The following is a 25,566-nucleotide window of genomic DNA, read 5'->3' as shown; positions in this document are numbered from 1 at the left end:
AAAACTGGCACGATGACAGCAGTCCGGACCAAAGCTTCGCCTGTGCCGGAGACAGCTGTTGACGTCCAAAGTCACACATCTAAAACGTTTGCCGTATTGAAAGAAAAACCATGGTGACGCAATTAAACACATCAGCGGATAGACATCGCAAAGAGATGACACATCTTCACACAATCAATACCTTTTAATGACTTTAACAAGAACAAGGAAGGAAATAATAATAATAATATAATAAGAGAAAAAATAATTCACAAGTGGGTCCCCAGCTGGCCAAAGAAAGTCGTGCACAGGGAGAAGAAAGGAGGAAGAGGTGTAGGATGGATGATTGGTGTGTGGAAAAAATGGACATACCAGGTCAGTGGGAAAAAGAAGGTGCCTTAAGAAAGGATAGATTGCTCAAATTCCCTTTCAATTCACTTACCTGAATAAAAATAAAGTGTCAGATGCTGAATCAGTACTTACAGGTGGTCTCAGGTGCAAGTATGCCCCCCACATACCCACACTTTTATTTGTATTTCTTTTTGTTTCAAGTAGGTGCAACGTCTTGTAATACCAAAGACTTCTAAATCAAAAGTACAAGCACAAGAGCCACCTCTATTTCTAAAAGTGTGCCCCTGACAGATCTAGAGCAGCATCCCTGGAGTAACTCTGATGGAACTGAAACATCCTGACTCTATTACATTTTCAGAATAATGTCAGGGTTAGTCTAATGGCATTGCACAGCGCAAGGGCCAAAGCTGTGACTTCTGCCTGGCATTGAAGTTTCCTGGGTGTATATGTGTTCAAGTATTCTTTTTTACAGAAATAACTGTATACTGTATGTTCTATGTCTGTGAGGCATTAAGGAACTAAAAACTCTAATTTTATGCAACCTTGTGTTGAACAATATCAAATCAATTTGTTTCCTTGTTTGACATTCTGTATGGGTTGTTTTCTTTAGCCATCGCTGCTCATGTTGACTTCTCAGTTTCTGTAATTCCTAACAAGGTGCTGCTGCTGTTGCCAACATGGCATGACACCTGACTGCAGTTTGAACAAAAAATGCTTCCTGTGTCACAGATTGATAATTCAGAGAAGTAAAAGGAGGGAGAGGATGGATAAAACAAGCACAGGAGTCAACGAGTGAAGAGAGGGAGCAAAAAAAGGCATGACTGGGCAAATGCATAAAGTGCATGCTCACCATATACTGGACAGTAGAGCTGGACTTGCGTTTCTGTCCTCAGGCAATTGATGGATGGATGGATTTATTGACGAATGGACGGATGGGTGGATGGTAGAAGAAGGAGGAGGAAAAAAATAATGTAACCGATGACAAAAAAGTGAATGTACTGGTACAAAGTACAAGAGAGATGTTGTCAAACCAAAACTTGTACATTTTAATGACATTGCAGCTTTGAAATCCTTAAAAAGAGCAGGATCAGACTTTTCCAGACAGCTTGGACAAAGCAGAAGAATGAGTGTTTCCCCTCAGAGAAATAAAGATTTCCAGGTGTTATTGCGAAAGTGGGGAGGTGCACGAGAAAAGCACGAGAAGGAGTGGTGGCTTCAGCGGAAGGCTTCAGTGGGAGTCTTCAGGGAGGGAGGTAGGGCATAAGAGGGGAAGCAGATCACAGAAAAGTTTTGCAGACAGTCAATCTGCAGCCCACTGTTCTTCTGTCAATCACTTAAAAATATTTGGGGCGACAAGGAGCAAGATGGAAACATAATAGAAAGGCAAGACAAGGGAATGCAAAATGTATTCTGTCAGAACACAAAAGCATTCTCCCAGAACTAATTTTAAATTTAAAATCAAGACTGACTCATTACTTGTAAAGTTGCTGCATGTAGCATTTGCACATCAATAAATGATTATCACGATAATTTGGGGACACAGGTGTAAGCACTTCAAATGAACTAAAACACTGGAAGCCTAATTTGTCTTGTATTTTACCTACTCATCATATTGATGCATCAAAATGCTACATTTAATAACTTTTAGAAACAAAAAGAACAGACACGGTGTGTTATCAACTTAACAACACTGCGCGAAATGCTGAATGGAGGGGCATTTAAGGAAAGAAGCTGGCAGCACGGGAGGTTGACGATGGTGCGAAGTTTGTGCCAGAGAGAAAGAGACTGCCTGCTGGAGCGGAGCAGGTGCTACAGCTGAAAAACGTCAGGTGCCATTACGCATTGATGAAGCAGCGGGAGAAGAAGAGGAAGGAGCGGCCTAGGAGTGGAGGTCAGAGTCGCCAAAGAGAACAAAAAGGACAGGTGTTGGGAAGAGACAGAGGAGAAACAAGAGACGAGTGAGGGAAGGAGGAGAGCAGCGAGGGCAGCGAACGAAGAAGACGCCTTTAGAAATGGTTTGGGGCGAGTGTGTGGGGAGCCTGTTGCTAGGCAATGAGTGCGCCGCAGTGGAAGTAAGTGTCTATTTCTGTCGTCTGAGTTTCCAGGGTCCAGACTGGCAGCTATTCCTGGAACCGGAGTCACATTCCCTGCTGAACCGACTAAGCAGGGAGAAAGGGGAGGGGGGCCCATGTGCACGCACGCACTGCTGCACATGCACATAAGCAAACCACACATGCGGACACCCACGCTTACGCACGCTCGATGTGAAGGCATGCTCACACCCTCATTTGCACTTTCATTCTCTTTTCAATCTGACGAACAAATCTGATGTTTTCACACACGCTCACATTTACGTTTACACATACACACTCCTGTATGTCCACGTGCGTGCGCCCCAAAGCTCTGCCTAACAATGCCGAGAAGCAAACACATTAGTTTGCATGAACGTCATGTTCCGAGCTTTGTCACGCACTATCATGCATGAACACACAGACACATTCATGGAAGTTTTGTGTGGGATGTGTTACTGCAGTGTGTGCATGTGCGAGCGTTGGATGGTGAGAGATCTTCATTAAAGGATGAACGGGAATGAGGGGTTAAAGACCAGATGGGGTGAGCAGGAAAAGGAAGCACTGAAAGAGGAGGAAGAGACAGAAATGGAGTGATGAATGATGAAAAAAAACTAACGGGGAGGGCTGACAGATGGTTACATTTAATAATGGAGATGGAGAAGGTGGCAATGAGCTGAATAATGCCAAATCAAAATAAAGGGTGCTTTCAGATGGATGTGCTGCGTGAGGCTTGTGCTCTGGCAGGCGACACAGCGGCGGACACACGCACATAGACACACAAGCACATACAAACAAACACACATGTAAAGACACATGTTCACATATATGTATCCAGAGTAGGGCTGTGGCTTTTCACACAAAATGTTGTGCCAATACAGCCTTAATACAGACACACAACATCTGAAAACATAACCACAATCTCCACATATCACAAGAAATAACACATCCAGTGAGATTAGGACACACACGACACAAAATGAATAAGAAACCAACACATTCAGCTTCAAAGAAAAGAGTTAAAGTAGACAAAAGTGAGATTGGCCAGATTTATAGAAAAACAGTGAAGAAGAAGAAGAAGAAGAAGAGGCAGAGGTTCCATGAGAAAGGAGAAGACTAGAGGAGTGAAGGCAGAGAAGTGGGAACAAGACATGTGATGACCCTTACCTTGACATCTGCCTTTTTGTTGAGCAAGGTCTTAGCTGCTGCAATGATAAACACAGGGAAAATAACCAGTCAGAGGTGAAGACGGGCAGAAACAGAAGTAAAGCAGCAATTACTTTTTTTTGGCGATTCACAATATCTGCTACATCGTTAACCTAAACTGAAGATTTGACATTCATTTGACTTGGTGAAATAATCTTTATTGACCTCTGTTGTCTCTTGCAAACCAATGGCTCAGCTGAGACAACCTGAATAGTCAAGGGCACCTCAGCACTTTGCTGATAAAGCCTTGAACTTAACTGTTTTTCAATTGCAGCACTGTGAGTCTCCCAGCAAGGTAACGCTGCCACCTCCAGAATACACCAGTACTGTATGAGTAATTGATCAATCTATTGCTCATATAGTACAACCTACCTTGATCTTTATTCCTCAAAAAAGCAGCTTCCAGCAAAATTACTTTCATTAATGTTTTTCCTCCCAGTGAAGCTGTGCAGCCAAGACACCTTCTTAAAATAACTCCCTGGCAGCAATCAATACGGAAGCTTGTGCGTGGCATGCTCATTATGCAATCACACGGTCTGAAAACTACATAGGTGCATTTGAGTGATGTAAGGGCTCATATCGATCTAGCAAGGTACAACCTAGGTCCGACAGTGCTCGATAATGAAGGTCGAGCGTGGATTCCAGTATTTCCTTTCAAGCCCAAACCCATCATCACATTCATTTTCCTTGTCTGTCCTGAGACTAGTCTAATTGCTTTTACTCGATGCTTTGTCTTTCAGCCATGAAAAGACATTTTGTCAGTGAGATAAAAATCTACTTTAATTCACTGGTTCACATTGATTATTGTGCCAAGTCCCCCTTGTGGCCTTGAGGGAGCCGAAACAAAGATGGCTCTCTCGCACGGCAGCCATCTAAACCCAACAATAAGCCCTGCCTTGAAGAACTCTGTGGGGGCCTTAAGGAGGATTAGTCTTCAGTCTGCTCTCTAATGAAGGGTAATGAGGGAGGAGGGTAGAAGAGGAAGAATGATACTGTAGACACAGTCCTCTGATAAACTTAATACCCATAATCCCAACAGTGGAAACTGTGCACAGACAACAAAAGACAGTCCGCAGGGCATTCACCACGACTGCACTGCTGCAGCACGGCCAGCAAGGTGGTCCAATTGCATTAGATAAATTCACAGTTGCCCAGAGGGGCCCCAAAGTAAGAGCCAGATTTTCTGGGATGTCATACGGGTGGAGGTTGCGGGTGCGTCTGTGAGGATGTAGACAGAAGATTAACACTCACAAGACACCAGATGTTGATGAGATTAAATGAGTGTGTTCCTTTTTTACTTCAAAATGCACAGGGAGACTTGTTGGTACTGTACGGCTTAAACCCTGGACACACACATTTAGGAAAGACCTTGGGCACCCAGGAAGTCATTAGTTTCACATTACTCATTTGGGTGATTACTTGTTTGGCTAAAAATATGTTTTCCTTTTTTGTTTCTGCAGTGGAATGTTTAAGCTGCAGAGTTTGACACTAGAAGGATGTTTTCACATTCATTGATTAAAGTATAAAGTATAATTTTCTCTGAGCTCCCTGAAAATCAGATTTTAAGAGGCGGGCCTACAGTCATGATTTGTGACATCACACATAGTTTGGAAGCCGATCCTGGTCTAATCAGCAAACACAAATGTGACGTGGAAACGTGAAGCCTCCAGTGCACATACACAGAGAATAGACTTTACAGTGAAGGATGAAATACCTCATGTCCAGCAGTTTAACTTATGAAAAAAGGTGTCATTTTAAGGATTTTAATGTGGTAATTAGACTTTTTTCTGTTAATGCCATGTCAGACACACATTAGAGTAGTTTTTGTATGCCTGAATACATCGGATGTAGAGGGGATCTTTTAAAACTTGATTTTTATTGCTCTGTGGTTGTGTCTCTTCCATTGTAAATCAGGAATGCCCAAACTTTTCCCTTGGAGTGCCAAAACTAAAGCTTATTATTAACTTGACAGATTTTACACATTAAAGTGTGCTTACAGGTCCTGGGGAGTACAACTACACATGTGAGTGGAGCATGTGAGTGGAGAGTAAGTGAGCGGGGAGCAGGAGAATTTTGGATAGAGTGTAAAGCAGCTTTTTTAAAAAGCTGGAGCGTCGCCTTATCTCCAACTCCATTACTCTCCAATTTCACTCCGGTACTGCTCACACCAGGAGTCTGAAGCATGCTCGACCCAGAATGCATCTAAGTGTAACTTTAAATACATATTTTCTGCTTGGAAAATGTGGCTTTGGCTGCTCAGTAAATACAATGCAGATTTTTTTCATTTGTTTGGAGCGAACGATGAGCGATTTGAGTGCAGCGGGCTGAAACCTGAGTGGAGTGGCCTGGAGCGAGGGGAACAAACAGCTCTGTGAGCGAGGAGCAGAAATTCTCGCCGCTCCATTCCACTCACATGCTCGGCTACTACAGATGTGGAAAGTAGTTTATAACATTTTGTGGCTCCAGAGGAAGTTTCACGTAATCTGCTAAATTGTTTTGGAAAGCGGTCCACTGGTCCGACAGGTCCTGATTAACTGTTTTGATCCAATAATTAGATTAAATTGGAAATTTTGATTTATTTATTTTTAAAAATTGTGAAAGTGAAAAAAGTGATCTTCATGAAATGTGTCACCAAAGCAAAAGCACTGTCAGCAACATAGAAACCATAGACAAAGAATACACTTGCATTATTAAGTTGTGAAATGCTGGTGCCTATCACCTGCCAGTCCAAGACTCTTACCGGGACTTATTTAAGGGTGCTGAGTGCAAATTCAAGTCTGATCAGATGCAATCACATCAGCAGCCAGTCACGTTACATAAAACACTATTTCTGGTGGTCTGGGATTTTCTTTCTTTATTTGTTTCTCTCTCCCCCATTCCCCTCTCTCTCTCTCTCTCTCTCTCTCTCTCTCTCTCTCGCTCTCTATCTGAACATGAGACATAGCTCCTCTCTAATTTTTTCACTGTCCTTTCCAAACAAGCCTCCAAGCCAGCTACACTGAATTTTCAGTCGGAGCCTCAACTCCATGAGAATTTCCATTGGACAGTGATTTCTTTGGGGGAACAGACGCTGGTGCAAAGACTAGTTGAGGCACAAAAAACACTTCTTTTCTCAGTGATAAAGTATCGCCTGTTTGAAGTGAGGTTTGCATATTCAGCAGTAAAGAAGCACTACATAATCTGGAGGGATGTGAGAGTGGCGTGATTGTGCATGGTTTATTGTTATGCTGTTCCTCCTCCTCCCAAAGGCTGGTTATTACTGAGGAGAAGAAATGGGGTCAGAATAGTGTCAGGTTCATTCTCTCCTATTCTCTGATGGCTTGGCAACAGAGGAGAGGACATGAAAGGAGAGCAGAGAGGAAGAGGAAGGAGAAGAGGAATGATAACAAGCGATAAGGGTATTTCACTCTGCTCTTTTCAACCACCATGATTCAGTCAAAGTGGTGTACTGGATCTTCTTAAAGAAAACCCAAACTGCTGACTTAAACTCCAGTGACGATGAGGATGCCTCTGCGGAAACCTGAAAAATCAAAGGTGTCTTAATTCAAACCGAAGGTGGAAAAGCAAGGGGCGCTCCTTACCTTGCCACAAATTACACATGAAGCAAGAAGAGAGAGGAGGAAGAGATTAAAACAAAAGCACCACTACTTAAAATTCTGCTAAAACACGCAAGATGCACCACTGCAAGAGCGAAACAAGGATGGGCATGGATTCACTTGAAGATTAACACGAGCCAAAAAAACATAAAAAATGCTTTCTGGAAATGCATTAAGCTACTGGAGGAACCCATTTAGGTGCAAAAGTTCAACGTTCAAAGTAAACATAGCATCTTGAAGGCCAGGACACATTAAAAGATATATTTGCTCTACTCCTGTACGAGGACAGGGTGACTTCTAGTACATCGTGATTGTATTTGTGTGCATGAATATACAAGATAGAGCAAGGCCTCCAGTACGGCAGCGAGGCAGAGTGAGGCTGATAGGGGGAGACAGCCCACTATAAATATTTGATTGGAGCCTAGTGGAGGCTGAGGGACACGGAGAGGACTGTGGAGTCCCAGTGGTCCACAGAAACAAGGACACTGCCACTACTTCTGTCTCCTTAGCTCAGTGTTAGACTGCCATGTTAAGCTTTTTGTCGTTTATGCCTGCGGTTCATTTCTGAGTACCCAGAACAAATACATTAGGTCACATGTATTAAAATCTCCATCTGATCAGCTGCTCTTGCACTTGGTCTCTGAAGGAATGTTTTGAAGCTTAAAGTTGGACTTATCAGAATTATGGTAATAAGCAAATAAATAGTATTTTATAAAACTACCACCATACAGTGTAAAACCACAACTTTTCTCATGAGCTAAAGGTAATTATATTTTAGATTTAAATCTATCAGGGTGGCAGAAATAAGACTCAAAGGGGATGCCCATGTTGCTCTGTGTCAGCTGCATGCATAAACAGGAACATTGTTTGCTAATAGGGTTAGCCTTAACCAGCTGATAGGGCCATAGCATGCAATGTTCTTGCAAGTTTTATCTGGGCCCCCTATTTAGGCAGCTTTAACACGTTTGAAACATCAACTGTGGCAGTGCTTTTTGTGTCTAAAGGTGCATTTAAAATTAGGCGCACTTTCAACGTGTGTCATTCACACCAATACGGCCAGTGGACTGTCTGCTAAGTTCGTGTTGATACCCCCCAAACAGCTGATGCACCAACTGGACAGATGATAGCTTTGAACTAGCTAGCAATGGACGCACTGGCTGTGTTTCTGGGATTGTGTCTGAGTGTGTGTTTACGAGTTCAGCTCAGCTTCTGACTGAACTTAAAACTCATCAGAGCATCGGGTTCTTTCTGTCATTTCCCTCCAGTCTTTCTCATTTATTCCTGATTTATGAAGCAGACAGCCCAGGATGAGGCTTTTTTTGCTCCAGTTGAAACATTTTCACTAAAAAAATCATCTTTTTTCAATGACTTTGAACATAATAGCGCTGACTCTAAAATTTAAAAAGTTTTTGACTTTCGACTTCATGAAAACCAGCCCAGCCTTGCATCTTCCACAGTGTTCACCATGCACCAAAATCCCCCGTGTTGCAGCGCATGCACCAGTCCAGTGCCCCATGCAGCATTCACCAACAGCTCTTGGGCAGTTCCATCCTTAAATTGACAGGGGCAAACTTTCCAATGTCATTGTCAGACAGAGAAAAGAAGAGAGAGGGAAAGAGGAGTGAGGAGGTAAGTGAGATGTGGGAAAGTGGGAGTGATACTGGTGGAGTTGTGGTAAAGTATAGGGTGACTTTTGAGACAACAGTGACCAGAGAGGTAGAAACCGACAGAATATAGGAAAGGGAATGGGGTAAAATGGAGGGGTGATATGACGGAGGTGAGGTGTGAGGAAAACAGTGAGAAGGAAGAAAGAGAAACAGATAGACAGGACAGCACTTTGGTACGGTCGAGGCCATGCTCTGTGGCTGCGTCTAGAGATGAGGATGACTCGATGAATATGGGTCAGTGGCGATGATGGACACTGCAGCCACCAGATCAGATCTCAGACAGGAAGTGACAGATGTGCTGATGTGGAAAATGACAGCAGTAGCTGGGCTTCCATCCAAGTCCTTTACAAATTATGAAGCATCAACACAGAATGGGCAAATGGGAACTAAAATATTCACTAAAACATCTCCATTATTGCAACAATGAATTTTTTATTTGCTTTCAGAGAAGTTCTTGATTTAGCAAAAACATAGCAACAGAGGCACACTTAATACCATACCTAATGTGACTCTTACCGCATCTATTGTGTTTGTGTTTCAACCATTCCTTGTATTAAACAAAAATTCCTTGCTTGGGTAAAAATATCAAATATGGCCAACAACAGATGAACAACATCTGTGACACTAAAAATACTTTTCCCACAATTCTTATTGGTGTTTTTAGCATTTAAAAACCCCTTACTTGCATTACACCAATGGATGGAAAAATGCTTAGTTGCATTTTATTTGCTGTGATTGCTTAAAACCTGCTTAACAGTTAAATGGAAACATAGCTAATGCTGCAGATGATGAGTAAATGTGAGCTGTAGTTTGCGATGTGGTCAGCCATCATGCTCTGAGCTCCCATGCTGAGGAGGGAGGGAGGTGGGAAAGAAAATGAAAGAGGGTGAAATAGAAGACGAAGAAGAATAAAAGTGTAAAAGACAGAAAAAGAGTGGGGGATGGGGGAGAACAGGAGTGGGGTGGCGTGCCCTGGGTGAGCCACCATGCTACCTTGTTCCACCAGCCCTGCGGTGGTGCCGGCGGCTGCAGCCACTGCTGCTGCGGCCGCAGTTACAGAGGCTGGAGCGGTGGTCTGCCTGCTGCCCACTGTTAAGAGTCCAATACCCAGTCACACATGGAGACAGAGAGTTACAAAGGAGGGTGAGAAAGAGGTGAATGAGGAACAGGGAGTAAAGATGGAGAAAGGGTGGAGACAGAATGTGAGAGGAGGGGGTGAGTCAGAGACATAGCAGGAGGTATGTGAGCACGATGGGGGGAAAAGAAAGAAAAGGTGAGAGACAAAAAGGCAGAGACAAACCGGACTCATTAGTTTAAAGAGGGAGGGGGGTTAATTCATAACACAGACCACTGACAATATGTGGCTGTGACACAAAGTCTGTCACAGATGAATCTGCTGCTCTGACAGAAGGATGAGCAGAGAAAAACTAGGAAGAGACACAAAACTCAACTTTCATCTGAGAGTCTTTGATACCTGCATTTTGTCTCTTTGTATCCCTGAAAATAGCATTATTGTTAGGATGATGATGGTGGTAATGACACAGAATTTAGTTGGTGTTAGTAAATGTTATATTTGCAGCACTCACCGATTTTAAAGGGACAATTCACTCACACATTTCTCCTCTTACCTGTATTTATCCATCTAGATTGTTTTGGAGATATCGGTCGTACAGATGTCTGCCTTCTCTCCAATATAATAAAAATAGATGGCTCTTGGCTTGCAGTGCTAAGAGTGCCAAAAGATATTTTTTTGTCTGTATGACTGAGGAACAGGTGATTCTTTTTTTCATGCCAGGATAATCTTTGGATGTCCTTATTATTATTTTTTTTTCCCAACTTGCCTCTTAATGCTTACATAGATCCCAAATTCACTTAATTGACGGACTTCCTGCGCAGGGTCACTCTGCCCGCCATGCTCAGATTATGAAATAATTAATAATTAGGGATCCTACATGAAGAGCATTTTTACCTCACAAAAAATAAAGTATCATAATTATTTTTTGTGTGTGTGTGTGTGTTTTTGCTAGCTGGTCTGTCAGGCCAAATTAAACCCTAAGGCTGGCCAACTTTGGCCCGTGATCCCCACTTTGGGGAGCCCTGATCTACATGGATAAATAGCACTACAGGTAAGAGGAAAATACGTGTTTTTGATTCAGGGTGAACTGCACCTTTAATATAATAATACATTTTTTTTCAATCATTTACAATATGCAGTGTACTGGCAATTCAATACATTGTAATTGAAGTAACATTTTGGTGGCTTCACTCCAGATATATACAGTGGGGATATACAAATATACAGTTAGAAACTTCAGTTTAAACCTGAACTTCATCTCTGCAATCTTTAATTGTATGAATACTACAAGACATAACATCCACATGTGGAGGGGAAATACAACCGCCTCTGTGTCAGCACAGGCACACTTACACACTGATCTGTATAATGCATGATTCATAATATATGTCGAGAATACAGTGAAGCGCTGGTGGTGGCTTATGCGTTGATGTAATGTGCCATGACTATCTTTTACTGAGGGTCTCTCTTTCATTTTAGCTATTTCTCATCCTCTCTCTGACTCGCTCACCGGATGACCTCACACTTATAATGGAGTACTGCTGCCTAAGAAGAGGAAAGCGAGCGAGAGAAAGGTGTTGAAGAGCAGTGACACAGTCAGACCACACACCTGGGTCAGTGTGTGTGTGTGTTTGTGGGAGTTAAAGAAATGAGTGGTTGTTAAGTGGATGTTCAGACCATTTCCCTTTGCAAAGCACACAGTGTCAGAGTGGCTGCTGTCATGTTTCCTGAAGCAGCATGCTTGCACACACACAAACATTACTCACATCTTTATGTTCAAAACGCACACACATATACTGTACATGAACACAGACAGTTTCAAGTTCAACAGTTATGAGGAAGCTGCTTTGAATTCTCACGACAATCCCTTACTGTGATTACCCACTGAAAACACTTTAAAAGCTGAATGTCAGTTACTCATTTACAAATTTGCTTCATCCAAGAAGGGCTGCACTTAAAAGTCCCTCAAATGCTGACTTCTTATTGAATCCTAAATACTGTAGAAGAGTCATTCATCGAGAATGAGCTCTCATTTCACTGATGACAACAGTGCTGAAAATGCCTCATCAAGTGAAACCCATAAATCTTTTTAGTTGAGGAATACTTGCATTTTTGGTTCTCACTGTCGATATAATAAAGTCTGGAAAAAAGGAACAATTCTTGACTGAATTAAGTCATGTGTGAAAGTGTCTCTGAGGCAGCCGCAAGAGATGGGAGGTACATATGTGCAAAATAATTAGATTATAGGAGCTATTTAACCTAAAACCTTTCAGAAAGTGTTATCTGTTACAGAGATATACACGAATAAAAAAAGACAAACACACCAACAGAAACACATCCACAGCTTGCTGATCAAATTCAGAGTTTCTTTACATTTTCACTTCTACTTCAGATTCAATTAGTCTTTTACACAGTGATGACATTTAGAGCAGGCTTAAGTACAAAAAGTGTGTTATAATTACTGTCAGTGTGGTACTTTCTCCTAAGCTTAAATATTGTCTCAGATAATGAGAGCAGTAAGCAAGCCAACAGTTACTATCTGACACACAAATCAAAACTTTCCTTACACAGAACCATATAAAAATGTATGAACAGTTTGTCTAATAGTCACATGCTGTTTTGTTAAGTACTTTCTACAGTAGAAAAATGCTCTGCATCACATGCGTCTAAGTTTTATTGGGAAAAAGAAATGCTTATATAAAGGAAAAGAGAAACACTGAAGTTGCAATGAAATGAAATGGAAATGTGATTTTGCTTTAGAGGCATGCTCTGTAAACTTTTCATAAATATATATCTCTTCATCGAGGGAGACGATGAGGTCTGTCGCAGTGTTTACTGTTACCAGTGTTTAAGAGGCACATGTCATTATTTTGGCAGAATTGAACAACAAAAGGAAAAGACAATACTGTATCTTTCTTTTCCCATGGTGCTCAAATCCGCTTAAGTGATACTCTCCAGAAAAAATAACTTCCAAGCCTCCAGTACCCATCTCCTGTAGGTTTTAAAGGTGGCTGTAAACGGTTTGTAGCAGTCACCAGAGTGTGACTGCTACAGTGTCACTTTTAAGAGTCATAAAGTCCTTCAAAATGGTGACATGTTCCTCGACCAAACTGACCGTTACACACTTGCTTATATTGGGGGGGTTGGGGTGTATGTGAACTATGTCCAGGCAGCACTTACCAGAGAAGTTTCGAGAAACCAGCATGGTAGTAAGAATGGCCCCCTGAGAGGAAAACAAAGAAGATTTTAATCATTTAAACTATAGATGCATGATCATATTGGCATATCATGTGTATTGGTAATGTGTAGATATGGAAAAGCATTGTATGTCTGCAAGATGCCTATAGGCTTTCATAAAACGAAGGCATAATAATGTATTGATTCCACTAGAGGAGACACTTGATGGAGAACTACCTGCAGATGTTTCTTGCAATTAGGGAGAAAAAGTATGTGCATATATTGGTGTCGGTAATCAGCCAAACTGAGAAAAAATATTGATATATCACATATCTGCAAAAATCCAATATCATATCATCAACGTAAACCATATTTTGGTTTAGAGGAATAAACATCCATTTTGTCTTTCTTAACTGAATGTTGTACATGAAATGATTCAAACAATATCCGGGCAATTTAAGCTCTTACATTTGGGTTCTAGCAAAACAAAGATGGGTCTTTCCTGGGAAAAATCCTAACTCCCAGCAGGTGAAATGTGAATGCAAATAGTGATACTAACGTGCTATCTAAGACCATTCAGGAGCCATCACATCACTGCTGACCATTAAAGATGTAACCGCTAATACAATCATACCAGAAATTACACAGAAGAGAGAGAGAAAGAGATAGAGAGAGAGAGAGATGGACTGGCATGACTGTAAAGTCAGAGGAGAAGTGAAGCAGTTAATCTCGACACTTTTCCTCTGGGGACATCATTTACAACTGGAGCTGATACATTTTAATAGGGCTATAAAAATGGCACTGAATTGCAAATAGACCATGGTATTTAAGAGCTGCAGAGGTTGTTGATAATGTTCTCAGTTTCTGAACAGCTAAATTGCAGAAAACTACTGCTGCAATGAAAATGAAGAAAACAATATACAGTATGTGGGAGTTGTTTTTTTGGTGGATGTCTTTGGGAACATATCTTCTTATAGTTGTTAGCGGGAGAGATGATTGCCCACAGTCTGTCTACACTGTTATAACAACTCCAGTCAGAACCTCAAGACCCATTTAAGGGACAACAACAACGACAACAACAACAACACACTATGATATCTTCACAGTGTTATATGTCAATCTGTAACATTCTTAAGTGTTTTGTTTGTGATTAGACACACTCTCTTTCACCCTCTTCTGTCTAGTACAGTGAATGATTTTATATAACATCTCCTACCTCAAAATGCGTTTAGTAATTCATCTATCATTGAAAAATACCTCCGTAATATTTTAAGGCCATATCGCCCAGCCTTATAAACAATGTTGGAGATGACAGATAACTTTAGATCTCAATAAATTGAATTAGTTATGATTTTTCTCTTTTCTTGTTTGTGTTGTTAGCTGCATGTCTAACCTTGGCAGTGCCCATTTCTCACTAAATGTGAAAAGCCAGAGACAACTGGTGCTGGTGGCACGTTAGGTTGAATGGTCCAACGTTTTGCATGCAGCCACCTGCGTTTCTGCTTCCAGATTCCCATGTGCTGGAATTTGAGCCATGCCAAGACTGGCCAAAAGCAGCAGGGTGACAGTGACATGCTCCAACAGCTAAGCTGTCGCGTCCACACAATATCAGTCAGCAATAAATCAGTGTACAAGGGAAACTATGCATGTGCGATAACTCTGGATCTGAGCTGTCTTTTCATATAACCTCAGCGCCGAGTCAGCAGAGGAAGCACTAATATGTATGTCATCACCATCAAACTCTTTTCATGTTTTACTCTTCAGTTCATCTTGAATTTAGAGATCAGAAACTTTCCAGAAAAACAGGAAGGACTGCAAATATTACGCTTGGCAATACTTTGGTAACCATGAAATGTGCAACAGCTCATTAGAGCAGAGGAGGAGGATGTGGGAGAGACTGAGCATGCAAACAGACCTTGAGTTTCCTCCTGGCATTGAATTTCTTCAGGCACTCCACTGTCTCCTGTCTGTGCATCATAGACGCCACTGTGGACCGTTGCTGGGAGAAGGAAGAAGACAAGAAGGAGCACGAGGAAGAGACAACAACAAATAGAGGAAGATTTAGAAAGAGGAGGAAGAAAAAGACGAGAAGAAATAAGTTAATCAATGTCTTTGCTGCGATTCAACTGGTTGTTTGTCCTTGTTTTTGTCTAGGTGGGCAGCAGTGTAAAGAATTGTATGAAAAATAACCGCTGTCTGAGACACTTACGCAGACCCACGGGTGCTTGAGGGCCTCCTGAGCAGTGATCCTCTTGGCTGGGTTGATGGTCAGCATCTGGTTGATCAGGTTTTTGGCCTCTGGGGTGACTGTGTCCCACTCTGGAGAAGGGAACTAAAAGGACAAAGAACAGTACGACATGTCCTTACATTCAATGCAGAGCTGAAATGATAGCTGATTAACCGATCGACAGAAAACTAACTGCAATTATTTTGATAATCAATTAATCGTTTCAGTAATATTTTAAGTAGTCAGGTCGAACATTAACCTGTTTCAGGTTCTTGACTGTGAGAATTTGTTCTATTTGTAATGTGTCGTGGCGTCACACGTTGGTTTGTGGACTACCGTTTTGATGCCTCGAGTTTGGCATTACATGTGAATTCCTGACTGACAAATCTGATGACGATGCTGGACTGCTTAAACCAACTCCCTGATGGTAATTTATGGTAACGATGAGGAGTTTTTATATCTTGCATACTGAATTTAACATTATGGATGAAGAGTAAGCTAATTTATTTGCATTTCTTATCTCAGGCCAGATATAAACAGGAGTTTGTGTGTCTTACATATTATCAGATGGCCTGTCCAAGAACAGCCCCCTGTAATTTGTAAAGAAATTCCAAACCCATCGGGTCCTGTTGTGTTTAGGTAAAAGTGTCGAGGTCTGTGTCCTGTGAGCCCAGAATCAGTGCCAGAGAGTCAGTCAGCCTCTCTCTCTCTCTGTATTTGGCATAGACTTAAATGTGATCTAAGGTGAGGCTCCCTCTCTTGCACCCCCTGAAATATGAATGAGGTGAGTGAGTTACGTAACTGCTGCCTAAAAGGAACGGGGACAGTGGGGGGGAGGGGACAACTGAGAGGAGAGGAGATGAGAGGAGAGGAGACTCACATCATAAGCCCCAGCCTTGATCTGCTGGTACAGCTTGTGCTGGTCCTCATCCCAGAAAGGAGGGTAACCCACCAACAGGATGTAGAGGATCACCCCTGAGACACACACAGAAACAAAGACACACACACACACACATACACATAAACACACATAAAATGTACTATTTGTTAGAAAATGTGCTTCAGTGTTTCTGTTTTTGTTTTGTGTACAATCATCTGTGTGTAAAGTGTGTGAATGAGTGTGTGTCTCTGTACAACTCACCGCAGGCCCAGATGTCCACAGGTTTGCCATATGCCTCCTTCCTCAATACCTCAGGGGACAGGTACCCCGGTGTGCCAGCAAAACCTGCAGTAAAAACACAAACACACATACACACACGATTGATTGACGTTGCCTTTGATTAAAGGCAACAGATTGTGTATCTGCTCTCGTTAGATCAGCTTGTATAGAAAGCAAGATTATGCTCAGTGAGCTAAAACCATGTGGAAGTGGACTCGGATCTTAAAGACAGATTTGAGGCTGATTTTCAATGACTCGCAAATCTGCTGTACAGAGAAGTGACATACACCACAGCTGATGGGTACAGATGTTTGTAGTAGAGATCCAGGTGAGATGTTGAAATGTGCCTGAACAGGGCTAATCTAAGACTGACAGGTTCACCCCACTCACTGTTAATCTCCATGTAGGAACAAAAAACAGACACTCTGGACACACATGAACATGAGTTTAACATCTCCCATACAAAAAATAACATCAACAGTGATGATTCAACTAGGGGGAAGGGGACAGGGAGCATAATTTAGGACCATTCTTGGTACAAAATCTATATTGGTCCATCATATACCAACTGCAAAATACTACATAAAATCTTAAGGATCTTTCTTTCAATGACAAAGATGTGGGCAACAAGTGTACAATATGAGGCAGTCGGCACAAGCAACTTTTGTTAACATTTATGTTATTGATATTGTATTATTATATTGTCATTATGTTTACAATGTATGTATGTACCATGTATTGCAATATTATTTTTAATCTGTAGCTTTAAATAATTACACATAAAATATAAATGTGATAAATTCTGGTATCCGCTGTACCTACCAAACCAGGCCTGCTGATCCCCCTGCACTTCTATGGCTAGGCCGAAGTCGGCCAGCTTCACTGCAGCATTCTTACATTTGCTTGCTAGGAGCAGGTTCTCTGGCTAAAGTGAGGAAGAGGAGAGAAATAAAGTTACCAAAGACATTTAAAATGAAGTGCGGGGGTACAAAACATACACACTGTCCTAGTGGGGGAAGAGCTGGGGGTAGAGAGCTATCCATGCACAAAGTTTGTAATGACATTCATACAGTACATTCTTACCGACACTATATTCTGCACAGACACGCAAATACATAGACACACACAGACATAGATGTCATTTGAATAACTTGCATGGAAACATAAGGCTGTACGATAAAAAATTTTCACATTTCAGCAGAGAAATGATAGACTAACTTTCATTGTACAGTCTTGTGTGTCCAAGTAACTCTGCAGTCTGCAGTGCTTTTTTGCTCTAGCCTCATGTGGAGCGCTGTGGTCTATAGGCTCTATCTCTGTGGCCCAGATAATGTAGGCAGCCTCATTATTCTCTGTCAGAAGAGGGTTCTAATAATGGGATGCTATCCCCACTGGCCCCTGTTCCTTCTCACTTTGTCTCTCTTCATCTCTCTCAATCTCACTTAATCATGGCCTCTGTAAAAGAAACGGGCAATCTTGAATGACAAATAAAGCACTGTGGTGAGAAATATTGATATAAAACACTGGCTCTTTTATTCATTGATGTCCATGGTATTCATGATGTTGGAAAATCACCAACTTTGAGTTAGTATGACTGTCAGAGTTTGAAAGGTCAGCAAGGCTAACAAGTTAGACTGCATTAGACAAAGTGCTAGACTACGCTTGACAAAACAAGCTTTACAGCTAAAACCCAGAAACTGAACGCCAGTCTACTATTACACAGAAACAAATAAATGTTCTTTGGCTCTGCCCATGTAAGGTTTAACCCCAGCAGAAAAAAAATGATTCAGAGCAGCTCTGCCTCCAAGTGAAACTCCCAACCTTGGTTTTCATCTGCAGTCCTGTGTTTGGTGAAGTGCAGTTTCAAAGGGCTACAGCCTAGTTTGGACTAAACTGATTAGAACTATGTCAATAGTAACATCTGCACACCAAACGTTTGACAGATGTGGATCTTAAACAGTCTTGCACTTACACTGATTTGGGCTTTTACTAATTGAACAGAGGTCCACTGTGTATTGTCACTCATAAGATGTTCCCTCCTGCTGTTCAGGGACTAAAGCAAGCCTCTTTGATGTAACCCTTGCAAGTCTTCCTTCTCTGCCAATTAGCTTGTGCAGTTCCTGAAATGCACCACTGTAAAGGACAACATAAGCGCAAACATACAGCATGGAGAGAATGAGGACATTATATTTAGGCTGCATTTCTGTCACTGCCTCCCCTGCATTGCAGCAGTGTATGTCTTTGTGCTCTCTGCCTTCCTCTCTCTGCTCTCTCCCCTTAGCTAATTTGTTTAGAGGAACGGGAATACTGTGTGTTTAAAGTGCAGATACTTAAAAGTGAGCTTTTAGAGCCGTTGAGCCCATAAGTAAAAAGGGAAGGACATGAGCAAGAGAGAGAGAGAGACACTGAGTGAGCAAACCAGTAATCCTAAGGCGCTGTGCCTACCTCGTGTCATCACATTCTCACAGCTCTACCACTTGGTAAGGCTTTACTCTTTTGTGAACGAGGGAGTTATAACTTGCCAACACTGCAGCAGTAAGATAATCCGTGAAAAAGGATGTGGGTGGATAATTCTGGTGAAGCATGCGCTTCGTTCAAAAAGGTGCATAAACGCAATGCAATACATCCCGGCCACGTGTTCAGACATAACAGCAGCAATCGCCATCACTTTTTGACATAAGTGCTTCTTCCCTCTCCATCTCTTAAGCACACACACACACACACACACACACACACACAGCTAAGCACACTGGTGACTAGCAACTGATTTGGTTGAAAGAAAGAGAGAGGGAGGGTATTATGAGGATAGAGAAAGCTGTATTCGAGAGCAGTTCATGAGTGGGTGTTTCAAATGGAATGATACCCATCTTTCTCTCTTCCCTTTTATTTCTCTGTCTATAGATGACCTGGTGCTGCTGTGGCATTCCTGATGAGCTCCTTCAGAGAAACTGGCAGAGATATAGACATCCATCGGCCCTAACTCGTTTTAAAGTACATTATCTTGAAAGAAATTACTCAGTTTGTGTGTCTAGATTAAAGTCAGGGCTATGTCTCATTTAGGGATGTTAATGATTAATTATAATTAAGTAATCGCAGTTAAGAATATAACTGATTAAAAATGTATTTATCAGTACTTGCTTATCAAATAAATTAAAATAAGATACAAATTACCGGTGTGAGAAAATGTATTTTATCAAAATAAAAATTATTTGTAATTACAAAAATACAAACTGACATTATTACATTTTAGACAATCAGTAGACTCAATATGGATTGATGATGATGAGCCAGTTGTTCGATCGCAACAGACAGGGGTCATTATTTTGTGTTATTCAGTTCATCATTCAAGTAAGTTTACTTTACCTGTTCTTTCAACTCTAAGTAACCTACTTGGATGGTGCATCGAACATAGATCAGTTTTTCAACAAAACAATTGTATCATAATGAGCTGGTTTGTTGTGTTGTCATCTCATTTGCCATAACCCAATTCCTAATTTGAGGGATCTTGTCACCCAGGCTGTGCTCAGTCACCACAGTATGACCTATTGCATGAAATGCTCTCCAATGCTTGGGTGTGAAATCAGATAGGCGTGTTGGCTAAATAAAGAAATAGCCACAACAGTTCTGATGAACACAACACGCCTTCGCCGGAATGCAGGGACTGACATTTGCATAGAGGAGGTCTACTCACAAAGTGCATAAGGCACAGCAAGTTGCGACATAAAAGCATGCACACACAAATACACAGGTAGGTACAAGACATGACAGCAAGAGGACTAGAAATAGTTTGATTTCTATCTGTTTGGACACTGATTCACACAGCTCACCATATTTGGGGTACTGCTTTGTTTGTGTCACAAGCACAGCATTAAGTCTGATTTAAACACAAACCTCAGCAAAACTTCTGCTTAGTTGTTAGTCAGTTCACAGTCAGCGATCACATTAAACAAGGCTACTGCTTGCTGTACAATCTCACTAAAAATCTCTTTTCACGCTCAGCAAAAATCCTTGAGAGCACAAGTTAATACGAACCATATGAAATATCTATACATTTACAAAAAAAATCTTATATACTTGTAACCAGTTCAAAATTAGCAACTGGCTTTCAGTTTCCAAAACTTTACAAGACTGTGCTACCTGCCAGTCAGCCGATATAAACAAATGTCACGACATCACAAGTCAATAGCAGTTTACAGAAAATGAGCTTTCACAGTTGAAGCATTGATCTATAAAGGCAATTGAAAGCCATAGGGTGTCTCAAAATCAATAGTTAACATCTTTCTGTGACCAGAGGTCGGATTAAGTATCCTCCTGGGCCATCTTAGATGGCTGGCTGTGCAGTGACAAGATGCTGTTCCAAAAAGGTTACAGAGCAGTGGCATTGGTCAGTGCATGACCAGCGTTGCATGCTTGAAATCTCAACAGACAGGGAGAAGTGGTGTTAACACAACAGGAAAAGAAGGTGACTCTACAGAGCTGGAGGCTGCGTATGGCAGGGCAGAGCCAGAGAAAGGTTGGAGGTGCTATTTGACAATCTCATGGTGATCGCCACAAAGCTGTAGGGCCTGTTCTAGCTCTGATTGAGGAAAGGAGCTTGGCCTGACTCTAAACAGCTGTCTTACTTTACAAATAACAATTGTCTGGGACTGAATTGTGTTATATAGGGTTACAAAGACAGCAATTGTATTTATATTATACAGAATTCAGGGGGAATAAGATGATTTAAAACCCTCTTTGAGTTCTGAGGCTTTGCAAGTGACATTATGTCCACAAACATTACAGTTTTTCATTTACTTATCAAACTTAGACAGACTACACAAATAACACAACCACAAAACACCTTATACAAATATATCATCACACTCTCAAGGGACAGCAGGGTGATCCCCATCACTCACCTTCAGGTCCCGGTGCACCACACCCATTTGATGGCAGTGAAGCACCGCCTCCAGGATCTGCTGGATGCAATGACTGCATGCAAACACCAAGGGGGGGCGCATGTTAGTCTGAGCAGTGCTACAATCCCGTGCAAAGGCCAGGGGTATGGGGAGGGAAGGTGTGGGGGAAGGTATGATAGAGTGGGAGGGGATGAAGGTGTACAACAGGGGTTTGAAAGGGCTCTTCTGTTGCCGGGCGTCACACTCTCAGCTTTTATTGGCTTCGGCTGACCCACAAGTAAGCACACATTTGCGATAGATGAAGCCAATTAGGGTTCACTTAAATAGCATCCAACTAGTTAGCCACATGGGCTAGGTTAGCTAACCACTGTGGTTCAAATGTAAGGCCTACAATAATATCCTGTATGCTCGCTTGTTCTTCCGTGTTGAGCTTCCCTCAAAAAAGCCTAGGCCTTAAAAAGGCTTTCATTGGTGAGGTGTCTAGGGGGATGGCTGTCTCTATGGCTTTTACTCAGCTGGCCTGCAGGGGCATAGTTGTGTGTGCTCTGCAACAGAAGATTCCTTTGAGTTGATCTATTCTGCAACTAACCCATGGATTTACTATATGATCTATGTTTTAGGTACTCTATTCTCCATAGATGAGTATATCCATAGACATACTCATCTCGGAAACACATGTTAGAGTTCAGTTGGCTGCAGGTGGATTCTAGATACCCCGCCCCCCCCCCCCCGCCCCTCCATGTTTTAGCCAGCAGGCCCTGGGTGATGATAGAGGGTGTGAGAATGTGTCTGGCCATGGGGGGCACAGAAGGCGTTGATGAAGGAGGTAAGGGAAGGAGTGAGTCATTGTGCAATTAATAACATTTAAATGATGTGTCTGGGATCAATGCCATGTCTATTGCCGGCCTCGCTGGCCCCTGCTGACAAGAGCTGTCATTCTGATGTCAGTTAGCTGCCGGATACTAAAAATAAAAACCCAAAAGTCAAAAACTGTGCGAGGGACGCTGAGGAATGATTGAGGTTTGAGTCTATGCAGAGACTAGATGATACATCTGAGCAGGGGAACAAGGGAGAGATATATATATGTGTGTTTGTGTGTGATGAGACAGACAACAAGTACATGTGTGCGTAGGGCCATGTACATTGCCTGGGTCCAGCTGTGGGAGGTGTGGACTGAAGCGGAGCTGCACACACTCAGTCGCTCTCTCTCACATACACATGCACAAACGCCTGTGCTGTTGGGGATGTGGCCATGAGTGTGAAGACAAAGGTTGACCGTGCATATGTGCTTCCTGTGCACTGACAAAGTCGAAGTTCATCAAAGTTCAGTGAGGATTGTGCATGAATTAAGTTTTTTTTTTCAGTGCATCAAAAAAAACAGCTGTTGGTTATGAAACTTGCATTTCTGGATCCAACTATGTGGTTGTATTACACAATTTTGTATTTCTAAATATAAATCCCAAATGCACACCACATGACAAAGGGCTTCTTTGACTTCTTCTCTGACAATTTGCAACACTGTTCAATGATGCACGATAAAATCCAGTTTGGAAGAGGCAGCTTTTTTGCCCAATGGAAGCCTGACAGACTACAACGCAACGCAATTTTGAATAAGGCCACAAGAAAAGACAGAAAACAGAAAAGCCATTATGTGAAAAAAATACAACCCTGTCATTCATTTTAATGAGACCAGGTGCCAAACTGGAGGGCTCACTGTCAACATTTGCCACAACGCAGTGCAGCAGCATTTTGCAAGTTGCTGTGTTTGCCAATCAAATTAATGCTAGGAGGTAGGTCACTTTGTAGCGTGGATGTTTTTTTATTGTTTACCTGCTGATCATCACACTGAAAGAGAAATTGACTGAAACGGTGATAACTTTCCAAAGCAGTGAAATCCTTACTTCCTTATAGTATTATAAACGCAGAAAGCAGAAATTAGATGAGCCGTAATGACTGAAAAAGTTGGTAAACTAAGAAAGTTACAACAGAGTCAGGACACTTAAGATCAAAACTTGAAGCTTAGATACAACAGTGAGTTTTCTTTTCCACTCAACAAAAATATAACTGTTTTTGCTCCGTTTATTCACGAGTGGAACTAAAATATCTAAGACCTTTTTCTGGGTACACAAAAGGCTAATTTCTCTCTAATACTGAGTACAAATATGTCATAATCTGTGTTTTAGGGAGTGCTTCTTTTTTCAAGATAATCCATCCATCTGACAGGTGTGGCACACCAAGAAGCTGCTTAAACAGAATCATCATTGCACAGGTGTGCCTTCGGCTAGTCACAATAAAAGGCCACTCTATGTGTAGTTTTATCGCAAAACACAATCCTACAGATAAGGGATATACCAATTATTGACTTGGCAAATTATCGGGGACGATATTCACCATTTTTCCAATTATCAGCTTTAGTGATTTTTCCGTCAGATTGCCGATAAAATAAACACATTTTAAAATGTGCTACTTTGGCTCTGATGCAATATCCTCTGACACAATGCCCCGCCTACAACACTATCTGATTGGTAACACATCACATGAATAGCAGATAATCAATAAAATAATATGAATCTGCAAAGTAACTAGCAATTTATCAAATACATGTGGTGGAGAGGAAGTATAAAGTGGCAGAAAAAGGAAATACTCAAGTAAAGTACCTCAAAATTGTTCTTGGATTCATTCCATTACTGAATTTGACAGCCGACATTTGACGACAGTTTTAATCTAACAAACATAAAGGAGCCCTAAATCTGACTTACAGTAACAGGCTGTAATAAAGCAGGAGTCTGGCCAGTCTGCGAAATATTATAACATGAGACACGAGACAGAGAGAGAGAGAGAGAGAGAGAGAGAGAGAGAGAGAGATGGACTGGCATGACTGTAAAGTTCAGGGCTATAAATTAGAATCCTGTGTCTTGTTTCTAAAGGTCTCCCAATGAATAAATACTAGGCAGGTCACATTTACAGCCCAAATGCTGAGAGCTGTGTGTGTGTGTGTGTGTGTGTGTGTGTGTGTGTGTGTGTGTGTGTGTGTGTGTGTGTGTGTGTGTGTGTGTGTGTGTGTGTGTGTGTGTGTGTGTGTGTGTGTGAGCGATCCCTGACTAAAAGCCAACACGAGCATGTGACCACATGTGTCTGTAAATGTGCGGTCGAGGCTCAAACTATGTCCACCTATGAAATGTTTGTCAGTGTGTAGGCATGCATGCAGTTCAGTGTGTGTGTGTGTGTGTGTCCATGTCCATCCTCCCCCACTTCAGTCAGCTGTTGAGCTCTGTAACCCGCAGGCTGAGAATCCTCTGCATGTTTGTATGTTTGTGTCTGTACTCCCTAATGTTCCTGTGTGTTAGTTAGCAGTTAGTGGTGGTCACACTGCGGATATCACACCCAGTATGTGTTGTATTTTAAGATTCATTCTGTACTCTTTATTGCTCGCCCTTTGTTTTAACTACACTGAAAGCATGTCTTTGGTACTGAACAGCAAATAGGCAAAACAAGGTCAAGTGTCATCATTTTAACACTTGCAATCTGAACCTCAACTGCAGTTTTCATTTTTTGCTATTTTGTTTATGGTTCAGTTGCAAACTAGCAAGTTACTCCACCTTCAACTGAATAATTTGGTCTAGAGATCACTGCCACAAATGCACCATGTGACTTCTCATAATCTGCTTGTTTTCACTCTGGTTCTGTATAAAAGTGATGGAGCAGATCACAATTAAATAATGAACTGTACATTTTAAAGACGTCTTTTCAGTGAGCTGATTAATCGCTGTATTACCAGTTTTTTCTGTCTTTGGGGAGGACAGCCCCGGCATTAAAATGGCTAAATCATCACAAACAAGAAGCCAAGAGCTGACAGCTTGTAAAGTTTGTACCATTAGCGACCAGGTTAGGGTAACTTGCCATTTTCAGCGTGTAGGTTGCTCGCTCTGACGTTGTTGTTGTTGTTTGGCTTGGGCGATATCCAACATTTTAAATCATATTATTGTCCCGCCCAAATATCGTAGTACACATTATTATCGTCATTGGGGTGGGGACGTGGGGGGTCAGGTTTTTCTTACAATAATTAATTCAAATATTTTATTTATTTGTATTTTACGTTGACTAGTAGTATCAACAATGTGAATAAATAAAGGACTTATGCTGATATGCTGTTCACTTCTTT

The 25,566-nt window shown here is 41.7% G+C and overlaps 1 protein-coding gene across 2 annotated transcripts in view; it reads right to left on the bottom strand.

The window, feature by feature from the left end:
• The window catches only part of camk2b1 (calcium/calmodulin-dependent protein kinase (CaM kinase) II beta 1), a 73,222-nt gene that overhangs the window by 22,276 nt on the left and 25,380 nt on the right, over positions 1-25,566 (bottom strand). For both annotated transcript variants that reach the window (XM_073465557.1, XM_073465556.1), the window contains exons 7-14: positions 17,329-17,431; positions 16,489-16,572; positions 16,228-16,322; positions 15,330-15,452; positions 15,036-15,119; positions 13,124-13,166; positions 3,567-3,604; positions 1,181-1,213 (exon numbers count right to left, since the gene is read on the bottom strand). In XM_073465557.1, coding sequence (XP_073321658.1) covers positions 1,181-1,213; positions 3,567-3,604; positions 13,124-13,166; positions 15,036-15,119; positions 15,330-15,452; positions 16,228-16,322; positions 16,489-16,572; positions 17,329-17,431 — 603 coding nt within the window. The remainder of the gene's footprint in view (positions 1-1,180; positions 1,214-3,566; positions 3,605-13,123; positions 13,167-15,035; positions 15,120-15,329; positions 15,453-16,227; positions 16,323-16,488; positions 16,573-17,328; positions 17,432-25,566) is intronic.

This window comes from Pagrus major, chromosome 5 (genome assembly GCF_040436345.1).
Source record: "Pagrus major chromosome 5, Pma_NU_1.0".
Classification (NCBI taxonomy): Eukaryota; Metazoa; Chordata; class Actinopteri; order Spariformes; family Sparidae; genus Pagrus; species Pagrus major.
Note: the sequence above shows the minus strand (reverse complement) of the source record. Positions and strands in the feature narration are given on the sequence as shown.